The sequence below is a fragment of the Loxodonta africana genome, chromosome 13 (assembly GCF_030014295.1).
Source record: "Loxodonta africana isolate mLoxAfr1 chromosome 13, mLoxAfr1.hap2, whole genome shotgun sequence".
NCBI classification, from domain to species: Eukaryota; Metazoa; Chordata; class Mammalia; order Proboscidea; family Elephantidae; genus Loxodonta; species Loxodonta africana.
In genome coordinates, this window is record NC_087354.1 from 22,799,566 (window position 1) to 22,813,311 (window position 13,746).

The 13,746-nt window shown below is 40.7% G+C and overlaps 1 protein-coding gene across 8 annotated transcripts in view; it reads right to left on the reverse strand.

Annotated features, from left to right (window-relative positions):
* Positions 1 to 490: 490 nt before the first annotated feature.
* The window catches only part of CHD2 (chromodomain helicase DNA binding protein 2), a 152,607-nt gene continuing 139,351 nt past the window's right edge, over positions 491 to 13,746 (reverse strand). For all 8 annotated transcript variants that reach the window (XM_064267079.1, XM_064267080.1, XM_064267076.1 and 5 more), the window contains one exon: positions 491 to 4,203. In XM_064267079.1, coding sequence (XP_064123149.1) covers positions 3,870 to 4,203 — 334 coding nt within the window. In that variant the 3' untranslated portion in view covers positions 491 to 3,869. The remainder of the gene's footprint in view (positions 4,204 to 13,746) is intronic.

The window sequence follows — 13,746 nt, forward strand, 5'->3', positions numbered from 1 at the left end:
AATTACCCTCCAGGCTGCAGGCTGGCAGACAAGGTGTTTTTTATTCCTTCTGAACAGAGTGGGCTGCAGGACCCCATTTGGGTGCCCACAAGACTTCAAATACACCCTTCCCAGTCTTCCTGGAGCCTCCTGGGCAGGACACGCACTGAGAGAAATTAAGGTAAGTCCTGCTCCACTGCTGGTTTCAGCTGCCTGAGGTCAGCTCACGGGGTGCAGGGCTGTGGGGTCTGCCCTGGCACTGTTCAGGCCAGGGCACCGAGTAGCCTCAGCAATGGCTGCTAAGGCACGTGACCTTTTAGAAACCTCTGGAGTACAACCCGTGACCCATCAGCACACCTGGAGTTGAGAAGGGAAAAAAAAACTTTAAAAGGCTCCGTTTCACAAGCAGTCAAAAAAACCTGGGTGCCCCAGCCACCCCAAGGGAAGGGAGGGGACAAGGAGTCTCCGGCCACGCAGTCCACACCAAATGCAATGCAACGTGTCAGCCCAGTTCTAGAAATCCTTAGTAACACTTTTTAATATACAAGAATCAAAAGTACAGCAGTTTTACAATGTAGGAAAATTTAATACATACTATATAAACAACAGTATTTACAGCAGAAATCACTAGGACAGTGGCATTTTTCACAAATATAAATTAATTACTGTTTAGTCAACAGGTTTTAAAAGTCCACAATTTTACAATAAAGAAAGGCCATCTGTCCCCAGGCGCGTGGGGAGCAGACGGACGGAAGCAGCCTGGACCCTTGGCATGGCCCCCCTTCACCCGACCAGTAGCCCTCAGCCTGCCAGGCAGCCGCTGTGCTGGGCCGGCCTCCGCTCCCGCTGACATGTGGGTTTTGGTCTGTAGGGTTGCAGTGTCATAGTGTGAGTTCGTAACTGAATCATGTTTGCACCACACGTCCTGATGCGACTGTCAGACATCAGGCTCGAACGTCTGCCGCAGCTGTGCGAAGCGTCCATGTTTCCCGTCGAGGGGCCTGGGGAATGGCTAATGGGAGAGCGAGCCAAGGGGAGAAGCCAAGCCGTGGAGGGCCCGGCTGTTTGCTCCACACGGCCCTGCAGGGCTACCGTGGTCAGTGGGGGCGTCACATTTTCCCTTCTAAGGGCTACAGTATATCATATTAATCCCTGTTTACATTCAGGGTTTCTGTGATGTTAGCTCCCCTCTTCCTCACCCCCTGCTATTTCTACCCCACAATTAAATCTTGCAAGGCTAGGCTCTACAGAATATCATCTTCAAAAATTCCTGTGGCAGCTCTCCCATTCACAAGTGGGAGAATTTCTACCTGTGCAAACTTCTGGTTTTAAGCATACAATTTTCATACTGATTTAAATCAATGAGGAAATGCCTCCTTTCTCCCTATGTACTCTTCAGACATACTTCAACACCTAAAACAGCTGTTTTGATGGGGATACTGTAATTTTAGGATCAATTTAACACTGATCTGGCCGATACTGCCTTTTGCTACATCATATGGCACTAAAAGTCCTGAATGTGAACAAAAGGAAGTTCCTTTTCCTCATGACGAGGCACCTTTGAGTGTAACTTACATCTCCTATCGAACAGCATCAGAGAAAAAAACCTTGGTAAGTATGGAAATGCATGGCCTCCCTCTACCATCTCTGCCTACAGGAACGCCACCTCCAGGATGGCACAGTACGACTTCCCACAGGGCCAGGGCCAGGGCCAGGGCAAGGGCACTGGGCCCCCATCTCCCATCAGTCAAGGACTGAGTAAGCCAACTTAACCTTCATCTTTGACTTGGACAAGACGAGCATGGGATAGTGTCAGTATTATCAGCAAAATACTAAATTTGTGGTTTCCTTATCAATTACTTTGTGGCTAAAGCAGAGCCATAACCTCCTACCTCCTTCCACTGGGCATTCACGGCAAGTCCTCGGTGAGGTGACTTTGCTCAGGTGGCTCCTCTGCAGTCACTTGGGCTCCAGAACACATGCGCACAACCCAAGTGCCAGCGAAGTTAAACACGAAGGTAGTGGGCCCACTGAGCCTCCATCACAAGCCACGAGAACCAGCTCTCGCCCAGCAACTCCACCCTGGCCAGTCCCATTACATTTTGTGTGACAAGGAGCCCATCAAAGCCCCATCTACTTCACTAAGGTGATTCAACTCAGGGGTTTCTTGCTAAAGACATGGATGGTGCTGCTCAGCACACTAATAAGTGATAATGATGTTATGAAGTCCCCACGAGTTAGTTCGGGGAGTTTAACCCTGTACATGCCCAGTGGAAGGGCTTTTCACCAGCTCTGAACCTGGACACTTACACTTGGCAGGCATAAATTTAAGACACAAGCAAACCGTATATTCAAGCCAGTTATTCTGCCTCCATCTAGAAAGGTCTTTGGATACTCTTTAAAAAATACTGGCAAAGCTATAATTTAAAATGAATCAAACTGAAGGCCCCAGCATTCATAAACTGAAAGGAGCTCTTTAGGAAAACTCCACTCTGCCTGCTTAATTGATGTAACCAGATTGCCTCCTTGTCTAGACTCAATTCAACTTTAGTATGACTCTTACCATCTATATAGCTTAGTCACCCTGTCCTTGGACGCTTCCTATCTTAGAAAAAAATTAACTTGGGTTTATGCTTTACTTGATCTTATTCTTCAAAAAAAATTGAGTACAACTCTAATAATCTTCACCTCGCAGTAGAAACCCGTCCACCACAAGTTAACTTATTTTCATCTGACCATATGACTCTTAGGAGATGTGTGATTCTGTATAATCTACTTCAAGTTGTGCAAAGGGAACTAAAACGCAGCTGCAAATGCTGCCCTACACAATACTGAACGCTTCCCCACTTGCTGGCATTCTCACTGGAAAACCTGGTCACATCTGCACAAGTACCGCCATCTTGGTGCTTGCCGGCTACAAGGCGGTCAGCAGGCCTGCCTCTGCTTGCCCCTCCTCTCCAGGCCCTGGAGTTTCACATCTCACCACAGGAATTAGAAATCCACCAGGGATTCCAGTTCCCTGGCCACACAATGGTTACCCTCCCCACCCCCTGCCCTATACCCTCATTCTGCCCACTCCCCAACCAAGTTAACACCCATGCTGACTTCAATGTTGCCTAACTCACAGTACTCAAAAGTCAGCCAGAGGGACCCTATCTTCCCTGACATAGGGAAAAAGGAGGCCTACTCAGGAGACCAATCTTTGAAATGTACAAAGACGGTGTGGGAAAAATTAGTGTTGGTAAGGAAGAGGCCATTGCGGTATTTCCCTCTCTTTATGCCCTCCCCCCACCCCAGGATTTCACATAATGAGGACCGAGTGTATCATTTCTCCCAAGAACACATTTGAGGGGCATACCTGCTCCCCTTCAAGTCCTATAACGCAAGAACCCAACTACTTGCCCCACACCCCACTCCCCCTCAGCAGCAATTATCATATACTAGTGAATGAAATCGTGCACTGCCCAGCAGGTCCTGGCAGCCTTCGCTCATGCACTCATTCCCTCCCTGACCATCACGCCAAGGTCCAGGGAACACTGCCCCGGCAATAAAACATTCATATCTCTAGGATCCCTTCTTCCTTCACTGGGGAGCTACCGCCCCATAAAGCTGGTACAAAGTCACCTCTTCCTCCTAGCACCCATCAAAGTGGGAGGCCAGAACTAGGCTGGAATGGGATGGGATGCCAAAGTGCAGGAGTGGGGACCCAAATTCAATCTGGACCAGATAAAAGCCCCCTACTCCTTGAAGTGCTCCTTCAGCCGGTGAGTTGACAGCAGCAGCATGTCCAGAAACTCCAGTCACTGGTCGAGATAACTGGCTACTGTTGGATTAGACCAAAAATATCCAGGTGCTTGATGACTCTTGCTCTTCCCTTTCCAAGCTGTCCTCTATGTTTTCCGAACATTCCAGTTATAATCTGGGTTGTTTTTCTGTTCTAGTGATCTCTCCAAAGGAGACCTATGATCCAGGGGCGACTTGGAGTCGTGAGGAGACTTCTGAGATGGGGGTGAGCGAGGATCTGAGACCACAGGGTGCAATGGGGGCAGGGGCTGTTTATATTCCCCCAATTTGTCTGTGTGGAAAGAGCGGTAATGGTCTGAAGGTCCCTGGCCATGGTAGCCCATAGGTGGGCGGTGATCAGACATTCGTCGGAAATCCTGCTGGTGGTAATTTTGAGGCCTGAATTCATCGGATCTCCGTCGTTTAGAGTCATGATGATGCCTGAAACAGAGATCCCAGGATTAGCTGAGAGACTAGAAGCCAGATCCCTATCCATGTCTTCACTGTCCATTGGCTCTTCCTCACGTGTTCATATTCAAGGACGCTTCCAATGGACTCAAGGGCAAATGTTTACGTTACTAGGAACCAAAAAACAGAACTAAAATAATAACAAAGGGCCATTTTACACTTACTGGCAAAACACACCCTACAAAATGACATAAGTTAAGTCTGCAATAAAACGAGTATGCTCTTGAACCCACTAATGGCTTTGTAAAATCATACTCCCTTCAGGAAAAGTCTGGCAAGATCTATAAACATGTTCATATCGCACGACCCAGCCCAGACCAAGAGAAAAAAAGCCATAGAAATTATTTTATAAGTTATTAGTAACAGCAAAAGCCATGATCAACCTAAATATTCAACAGTAAGGGAAGGTTTAACTCATTTTAAAAATCAACTCAATGTGAGGAATATTAAAATTTTTAGTTAGGACCACGGTAAACTGCTCATTATGCTGTTAAAAGAGAACTGAGCAACAAATAATCCAATTAAAAAACTGGCAAAGGACTTGAATAGACATTTCTCCGAAGAATATATACAAATGGCCAACAAGCACATGAAAAGATGCTCAACGTCATTAGTCACCAGGGAAATGCCAATCAAAATTACAATGGCATACCACTATACATGCTCTAGGAGAGCTATAATAAAAAATAAAAAAAACTGAAAATAAGTACTGGTGAAAATGTGGAAATATTGAAACACTTGTCCATTGCTGGTGGGAACGTAAGATGGTGCAGTTGCTATGGAAAACAGTTGGGTGAGTCCTCAAAAGGCTAAACATAGGATTATCATGTTGTTATTGGGTGCCACTGAGTCAGTTCCAACTCATAGAGAATCTAGAGGATAGAGCAGAACTGCCATAGGGTTTCCAAGGCTATTATCTTTACACAGAAGCCAACTGCCACATCTTTCTATCCATAGAGAGGCTGGTGGGTTCAAACCGCCAACCTTTCAGTTAAGTAGCTGAGCACTTAACCACTGTGCCACCAGGGCTCCTTAGAATTACCATAAAAAACCCTTACCATATGACTTAGCAATTCCATTTCCAAAAGAATTGAAAGCAGGGACTCAAACAGATACTTGTACACCAGTGTTCACTGCGGCATTATTCACAATAGCCAAAAGATGGAAATAACCTAAAGGCCCACCAACTGAGGAATGGAGAAACATCCATACAATGGAATATTATTCAGCCATAAAGAGGAATAAAGTACGGATATATGCTACAATGTTGATGAACCAGAAAAACACTATGCTAAGTGGAAGACAGACACAAAATGTTACATATTGTATGATTCCACTTACATGAAATAGCCAGAAGAGACCACAGAGACAGGACACAGATAGGGGCTGGAATAGAATACAGCGGGTGGAGGGGGGGAGAGGGAGAATGGGGAGAAACTGCTTAATGGATAGGGGGTTTTCTTTTAGAGGGATGAAAATGTTTTGGAAGTTGATATAGATGATAGTTGGACAACACTGTGAATGTACTAAATTGTATGCTTCAAAATTGTTTGTGTTATAGGAATTTCACCTCGATTTAAAAAAAAAAAAAATTAAAGAGAGCGAATTGGTGACTTCAGGTTCCATTCAAGATGGACTAACAGAGACTGTATTTACCCACCACCTGAAACAACCAAAACTGGGCAAAATATATTGAACGATGGTTTTCAACATACCAGGCAATGAAGAACAGTGATCCCTGAGGGATGGAAAACAAATAAGATGAGCCTTTCTTTGGATTGCCCCAGCTCACTGCCTTGAGATGGTTTCCAGGCCACAGCACAGGGAGGAAGTAACCCAGATGGAGCCTAGCAGACTCCCCGCAGCTGGAGTGCACAGGACACAGTGCACGAGAAGGTAATCTGCCCAGAGGAAGAAGTTCAAAGATCTGCAGAGGGGTCTCCTCAAGCATTCGGTTGAATACTGATCAGGGTGTGCATGTGAGGTACCCTCTCAAGGCCAGGGGAAGAACCCAAAATGAACAGTGCCCTGGGCTCACACAGGGCCAAACATAGTGCCTGTTATCACCAGCCAGATTAAAAAATCTCAAGATTCAAGGAGCACTAAGTAGAAGTACAATGAGGGTCCTTCCCCGAGTGGCACAGAATAATTAGCCATTGACTGAGCAATGCTCCAGTCCCACCCAAAAATCTTAACAGCAAGACCTGAAAGAATCAAAGTATTCCCAAGTAACCTGTGTCTCCTAACAAAGCTGAAGAATATTTACAGGAATACAAAAATATCTAGCACTCAATAAATTTTATAACAACTGGCATCTAGTGAAAAAAAAAGACTAGTCATGGAAACACCCAAGAAAATAAAACCCATAATGAGGAGATAAACCAGTCAACTGAAATGGACCCAAATAACAATTAAAAGACAAGGACTTAGAACAATTTGTACAACTGTACTCCACATTTCAAAAGGTTAAGTGGAGACATGGGAGATTTAAAACAATAACAACAAAAAGACCAAAGTAGAGCTTCTAGAGATAAAACAACAATGTGTGAGATATAAACTATACCAGGTGAGTTTCACAGACGATTGAACACTGAAGAAGCATTAGTGAACTAGATGACACAGCAATGGAAACTATCCAAATACAGACAGAAAGCGTAATTTTCAAAATAAACAGAACATCAGTGAGCATACACAACTGGAAGCGGCCCTAATACAGGTGTAACTGGGCTTGCTGAAGGAGAGAAGAGAGTGGGAGAACAGAAAAAAAATCTGAAGAAAATAATGGTCAAAAAATGTCTAAATCTGATGAAAATTATAAACCCACCGATCTAAGAAGCTCAACGATTCTCGAGCACAAGAAACACGAGGAAAAACACACTAAGGCACATCATAAACAACTTACTAAAAACCAGTGATAAGGAAAAAAAGATATAATGTAAAAATACGGACGGAAGTCTTGTCAGATGCTAGCAGACAGTAGAGACATCTTTAAATTACTGAAGGAAAAAACTATCCATCTAGAAATGTACACTCAGTAAAAATACCTCTCAATAATGAAGGCAAAATACAGACTTTTCCAGACATACAAATGCTGAAAGAATTCATCACAGCAGACCCACACTGAGACAAAAGTCCCTCAGGCAGAAGAAAAATGATACCATATGAAATGGCTATCTACACAAAAAGCCCCGGGAAGTAACTACATAGGTAAATATATTTAAGATTTTCTTTTCTTATTTAAAATTATGTAAAAGGTAAATTGTTTAAACAAAATCAGTAACAAAGTATTATGAAATTTTTAACATTTAAAAAATGTATGATAACATGAGCAGAAAATTCAGGTGGGGAGAGATGAAAGTGTACTAATGTGGGGTTCGTATATATACAACAAGGAGTACTGTAATACGATGTAGTAGCAAATAAGCTAAGTATGTATACTATAAAACCCTAAAGCAACCAATGAAACAACACAGAGGATTGTGGCTAATAAGTCCACAACAGGGCTCAAATTAAATCATGAAAAATATCCAATTAAACAAGAGGGGAAAAAAATGAAGGCACAAACAGCAAGATGATAGATTTAAGCCTAACCGTATCAATAATTTCATTAAACATAAATAGTCTAAATGCCCCAATTAAAAGACAGAAATTGCCAGACTGTATAAAAAAGAAAGATCTAGGTGGGGCCAAGATGGCTAACTAGTCAAAAGCTTCACCTGAATCCTCCTGCAACATAAAGAAGCAGACCATGATTGCTTCTACAAACTCCCAAAACAGAGAATCAAGGTCTCTCCCGGATGAAGATATATTTCCTGGAATTGCCAGATGTAGAATACAAAAGATTAATATACAGAACGCTTCAAGACATCAGAAACGACATCAGGAACAAAATCAAGCAATGTACAGAAAAGGCCAAGGACACACAGATAAAACAGTTGAAGAAATTAAAAAGATTATTCAAAAACATAATGAAAAATTTAACAAGCTGCAAAAATCCAGAGAGACAGCATTCAGAAATTCAAAAGATTAACAATAAAATTACAGAATTAGACAACTCAATAGGAAGTTAGAGGAACAGAATTCAGGAATTGGAATGCAGAACAGGGGACATGGAGGATAAGGTACTTGGCACCAATATATTTGAAGAAAAATCAGATAAAAGAATTTAAAAAAATGAAGAAACCCTAAAAATCATGTGGGACTCTATCAGTAACTTGAGAGTGATTGGAATTCCAGAACAGGGAGGGATAACAGAAAATACAGAGAGAATTGCTTAAGATTTGTTGGCAGAAAACTTCCCTGACATCGTGAAAGATGAAAGGATACCTATCCAAGATGCTCACTGAACTCCATACAAGGTAGATCCCAAAAGAAAGTCACCGAGACATATTATCATCAAACTTGCCAAAACCAAAGAGAAAGAGAAAATTTTAAGAGTAGCCAGGGATAAGTTAAAAGTCACCTACAAAGTAGAATCAATTAAGTTTGGACTACTCAGCAGAAACCATGCAGACAAGAACGCAATGGGATGACATAGATAGAGCACTGAAGGAAAAACAATGCTGGCCAAGAATCATATATCCAGCAAAACTCTCTCTCAAATATGAAGGTGAAATTAAGTCATTTACAGATAAACACAAGCTTAGAGAATTTGCAAAAACCAAACCAAAACTACAAGAAATACTAAAGGGAATTCTCTGGTTAGAAAATTAATGATATCAGATATCAACATAACACAAGGACACAGAACAGGGCATTCTGATACCAACTCAGATAAGGAAATCACAAAAATAAATTAAGATTAAAAAAGAAAAAAAAAAAACACTCAAAACAGGGAATCACTGATGTCATTATGTAAAAGATGACAAGCATCAATAATCAATAAAGAGGGACTAAAAACAATAGGCACAGATCTTGCATATGGAGAGGAAATCAAGGCAATATAGGGAGATACAACTTAGGTTTATACTTAGAAAAATAGGAGTAAATATTAAGGTAACCCCAAGAAGACTAACAATCCCATACTTCAAAATAAAAACCAAGATAAACATAGATTCAGCAAAAACAAATTCAACTACAATGAAAAAAAAGGAACATACAATTTACAAAGAAAAACTCAGCACAAAAAACTAAGAGGAAAAATCAAACTGTCAATAACACACAAAAAAAAGGCATCAGAATGATAGCGCTAAACTCATACCTACCTATAATTGTGCTGAATGTAAATGGATTAAATGCACCAATAAAGAGACAGAGTTGCAGATTGGATAGAAAAGCATAATCCGCCTATATGCTGCCTACAAGAGACACACCTTAGACTTAGAGACACAGACTAAAACTCAAAGGATGGAAAAAAATATATCAAGCAAACAACAATCAAAAAAAGAGCAGGAGTGGCAGTATTAACTTCTGACAAAATAGACTTTAAAAGTTAAATCCAGCACAAAGGATAAAGAAGGACACTATGTAACGATTAAAGGGACAATTTACCAGGAAGACATAACCATATTAAATATTTATGCACCCAATGACAGGGCTGCAAGATACATAAAACAAACTCTAACAGCATTGAAAAGTGCTCCACAATTACAGTAGGAGACTTCAACACACCACTTTTGGTGAAGGACAAAACATCCAGAAAAAAAGCTCAATAAAGACACAGAAGATCTAAATGCCACAATCAACCAACTTGACCTCACAGACATACGCAGAACACTCCACCCAACAGCAGCCAAGTATACTTTCTTTACCAACGCACATAGAACATTCTCCAGAATATACCACATATTAGGTCATAAAGCAAGCCTTAGCAGAATCCAAAACACTGAAATACTACAAAACATCTTCTCTGACTATAAGGCCATACAAGTAGAAATCAATAACAGCCAAAAAGCAGAGAAAAGAAATCAAATACTTGGAAACTGAACAATACCCTGCTCAAAAAAGACTGGGTTATAGAAGACATTAAGGATGGAATAAAGAAATTCAGAGAATCCAATGAGAATGAGAACATTTCCTATCAGAACCTTTGGGACACAGCGAAAGCAGTGCGCAGAGGTCAATTTATGTCAATAAATGCACACATACAAAACGAAGAAAGGGCCAAAATCAAAGAATTATCCCCACAACTTGAACAAATAGAAAGACAGCAACAAAGAAACCCTCAGGCACCAGAAGAAAACAAATAATAAAAATTAGAGCAGAACTAAATGAAATAGAAAACAGAAAAACAACTGAAAGAATTAACAAGACCAAAAGCTGGTTCTTTGAAAAAATTAGCAAAATTGATAAACTATTGGCCAACGTAACAAAAGAAAAACAGGAGAGGAAGCACATAACCCAAATAAGAAATGAGATGGGCAATGCTACAACAGACCCAATTGAAATTAAAAGAATCAAATCAGATTACTCTCTAAAACTGTACTCTAACAAATTTGAAAACCTAGAAATGGATGAATTCCTAGAAACACACTACCTACCTAAACTAACACAAACAGGGGTAGAAAAACTAAATAGACCCATAACAAAGATTGAAAAGGTAATCAAAAAACTCCCAACAACAACAACAAAAAAAAGCCCTGGCCTTGATGGCTTCACTGGAGAGTTCTACCAGACTTTCAGAGAAGAGGTAACATCACTACTACTAAAGGTATTTCAGAGCATAGAAAAGGACGGAATACTCCCTAACTCATTCTATGAAGCCAGCATAACCCTGATAACAAAACCAGCTAAAGACACCACAAATCCCTCATGAACTTAGATGCAAAAATCCTCAATAAAATTCTAGCCAATAGAATTCAACAACATATCAAAAAAATAATTCACCATGACCAGCTGGTATGCAGGGATGGCTCAACACTAGAAAAAAAAAACAATTAATGCAATCCACCACATACATAAAAGACAAGAACCACAGGATTTTATCAATTGATGCAGAAAAGGCATTTGACAAAGTTCAACACCCATTCATATACAAACTCTCAGCAAAATAGGAATAGAAGGAAAACTCCTCAACATAATAAAGGGCATTTATACAAAGCCAACAGCCAACATCATCCTAAATGAAGAGAGTCTGAAAGCATTCCCCCTTGAGAACGGGAACCAGACAAGGATGCCCTTTATCACCACTCTTATACAACATTATGCTGGAGGTCCTAGCCAGAGCAGTTAGGCTAAATAAAGAAATAAAGGGCATCCAGATTGGTAAGGAAGAAGTAAAAGTAACTATTTGCAGATGATATGATCTTATACACAGAAAACCCTAAAGAATCCTCAAAAAAACTACTGAAACTAATAGAAGAATTCAGCAGAGTATCAGGATACAAGATAAAGATACAAAAATCAGTGGGATTCCTCTATACCAACAAAAAGAACATGAAAGAGGAAATCACCAAATCAATACCATTTACAGTAGCCCCCAAGAAGATGAAATACTTAGGAATAAATCTTACCAGAGATGTAAAAGACCTATACAAAGAAAATTACAAGACACTACTGCAAGAAACCGAGAGACATACATAAGTGGGAAAACATACCTTGCTCGTGGATAGAAGACTTAACTTCATAAAAAAGTCTATTCTACCAAAAGCCATCTATAGATGCAATGCAATCCTGATCCAAATTCCAATGACATTTTTTAATGAGATGGAGAAACAAATCACCAACTTCATATGGAAGGGCGAGAGACCTCAGATAAGTAAAGAACAAAGTGGGAGGCCTCACTCTACCTGATTTTAGAACCTATTATACCACCACAGTAGCCAAAACAGCATGGCACTGGTACAACAGATACATAGACCAATGGAACAGAATTGAGAATCCAGACATAAATCCACCCACATATGAGCAGTTGATATTTGACAAAGGCCCAAACTCAGTTAATTGGGGAAAAGACAGAATTTTTAACAAATGGTGCCAACATAACTGGATATCCATCTGCAAAAAAAAAAAAAATGAAACAAGACCCATACCTCACACCATGCACAAAAACTAACTCAAAATGGATCAAAAACCTAAACATAAAATCTAAAACGATAAAGACTGTGGAAGAAAAAATAGGGACAATGTTAGGAGCCCTAACACATGGCATAAACAGTACACAAAACATTACTAAAAATGCAGAAGAGAAACTAGATAACTGGGAGCTCCTAAAAATCAAACACCTATGCTCATCCAAAGGCTTCACCGAAAGAGTAAAAAGATTACCTACAGACTGGGACCAAGTTTTCAGCTATGACATTTCCACTCAGTGCCTGATCTCTTAAATCTACATGATACTGCAAAAACTCAACTACAAAAGGACAAATAACCCTATTAAAAAATGGGCAAAGGATATGAACAGGCACATCACTAAAGAAGACATTCAGGTAGCTAACAGATACAAGAGGAAATGCTCACAATCATTAGCCATTAGAGAAATGCAAATCAAAACTACAATGAGATTCCATCTCACTCCAACAAGGCTGGCACTAATCTAAAAAACAGAGTAATAAATTTTGAAGAGGTTGTGGAAAGACTGGCACTTACACGCTGCTGGTGGGAATGTATAATGGTACAAACCACTTTGGAAATGGATTTGGCTCTTCCTTAAAAAACTAGAAATAGAACTACCATACGATCTAGCAATCCCACTCCTTGGAATATATCCTAGAGTAGAGAAATAAGAGCCTTTACACGAACAGACACATGCACACCCATGTTCACTGCAGCACTGTTTACAACAGCAAAAAGATGGAAGCAACCAAGGTGCCCACCAACGGATGAATGGATAAATAAATTGCGGTATATTCACACAATGGAATACTACTCATTGATAAAGAACAATGAGGAACCCATGAAACATTTCCTAACATGGAGGAATCTGGAAGACATTATGCTGAATGAAATTAGTCAGTTGCAAAAGGACAGATATTGTATAAGACCACTATTATAAGAACTGGAAAAACAGTTTAAACAGAGAAGAAAATATTCTTTGATGGTGCGAGGGGGTAGAGGAGGGAGGGAGAGGGATTTTCACTAATTAGACAGTACGTAAGTTTTATTTTAGGTGAAGAAAAGACAACACACAATACAGGAGACGTCAACACAACTGGACTAAACCAAAAGCAAAGAAGTTTCCTGAATAAACTGAACACTTCCAAGGCCAGTGTAGCAAGGGGTTTTGGGGACCATGGTTTCAGGGGACATCTAAGTCAACTGGCATAATAAAATCTATTAAGTAAACATCCTACATCCCACTTTCGAGAGTGGCTTCTGGGGTCTTAAAAGCTAGCAAGCAGACATCTAAGATGCATCAATTGGTCTCAACCCACACCTGGAGCAAGGAAGAATGAAGAACACCAAAGACACAAGGTAATTATGAGCCTAAGAGACAGGAATGACCACATAAACCAGAGACTACATCAGTCTGAGACCAGAAGAATTAGATGGTGCCTAGCTACAACCGATGACTGCCCTGACAGGGAACACAACAGAGAACCCCTGAGGGAACAGGAGAGCAGTGGGATGCAGACCCCA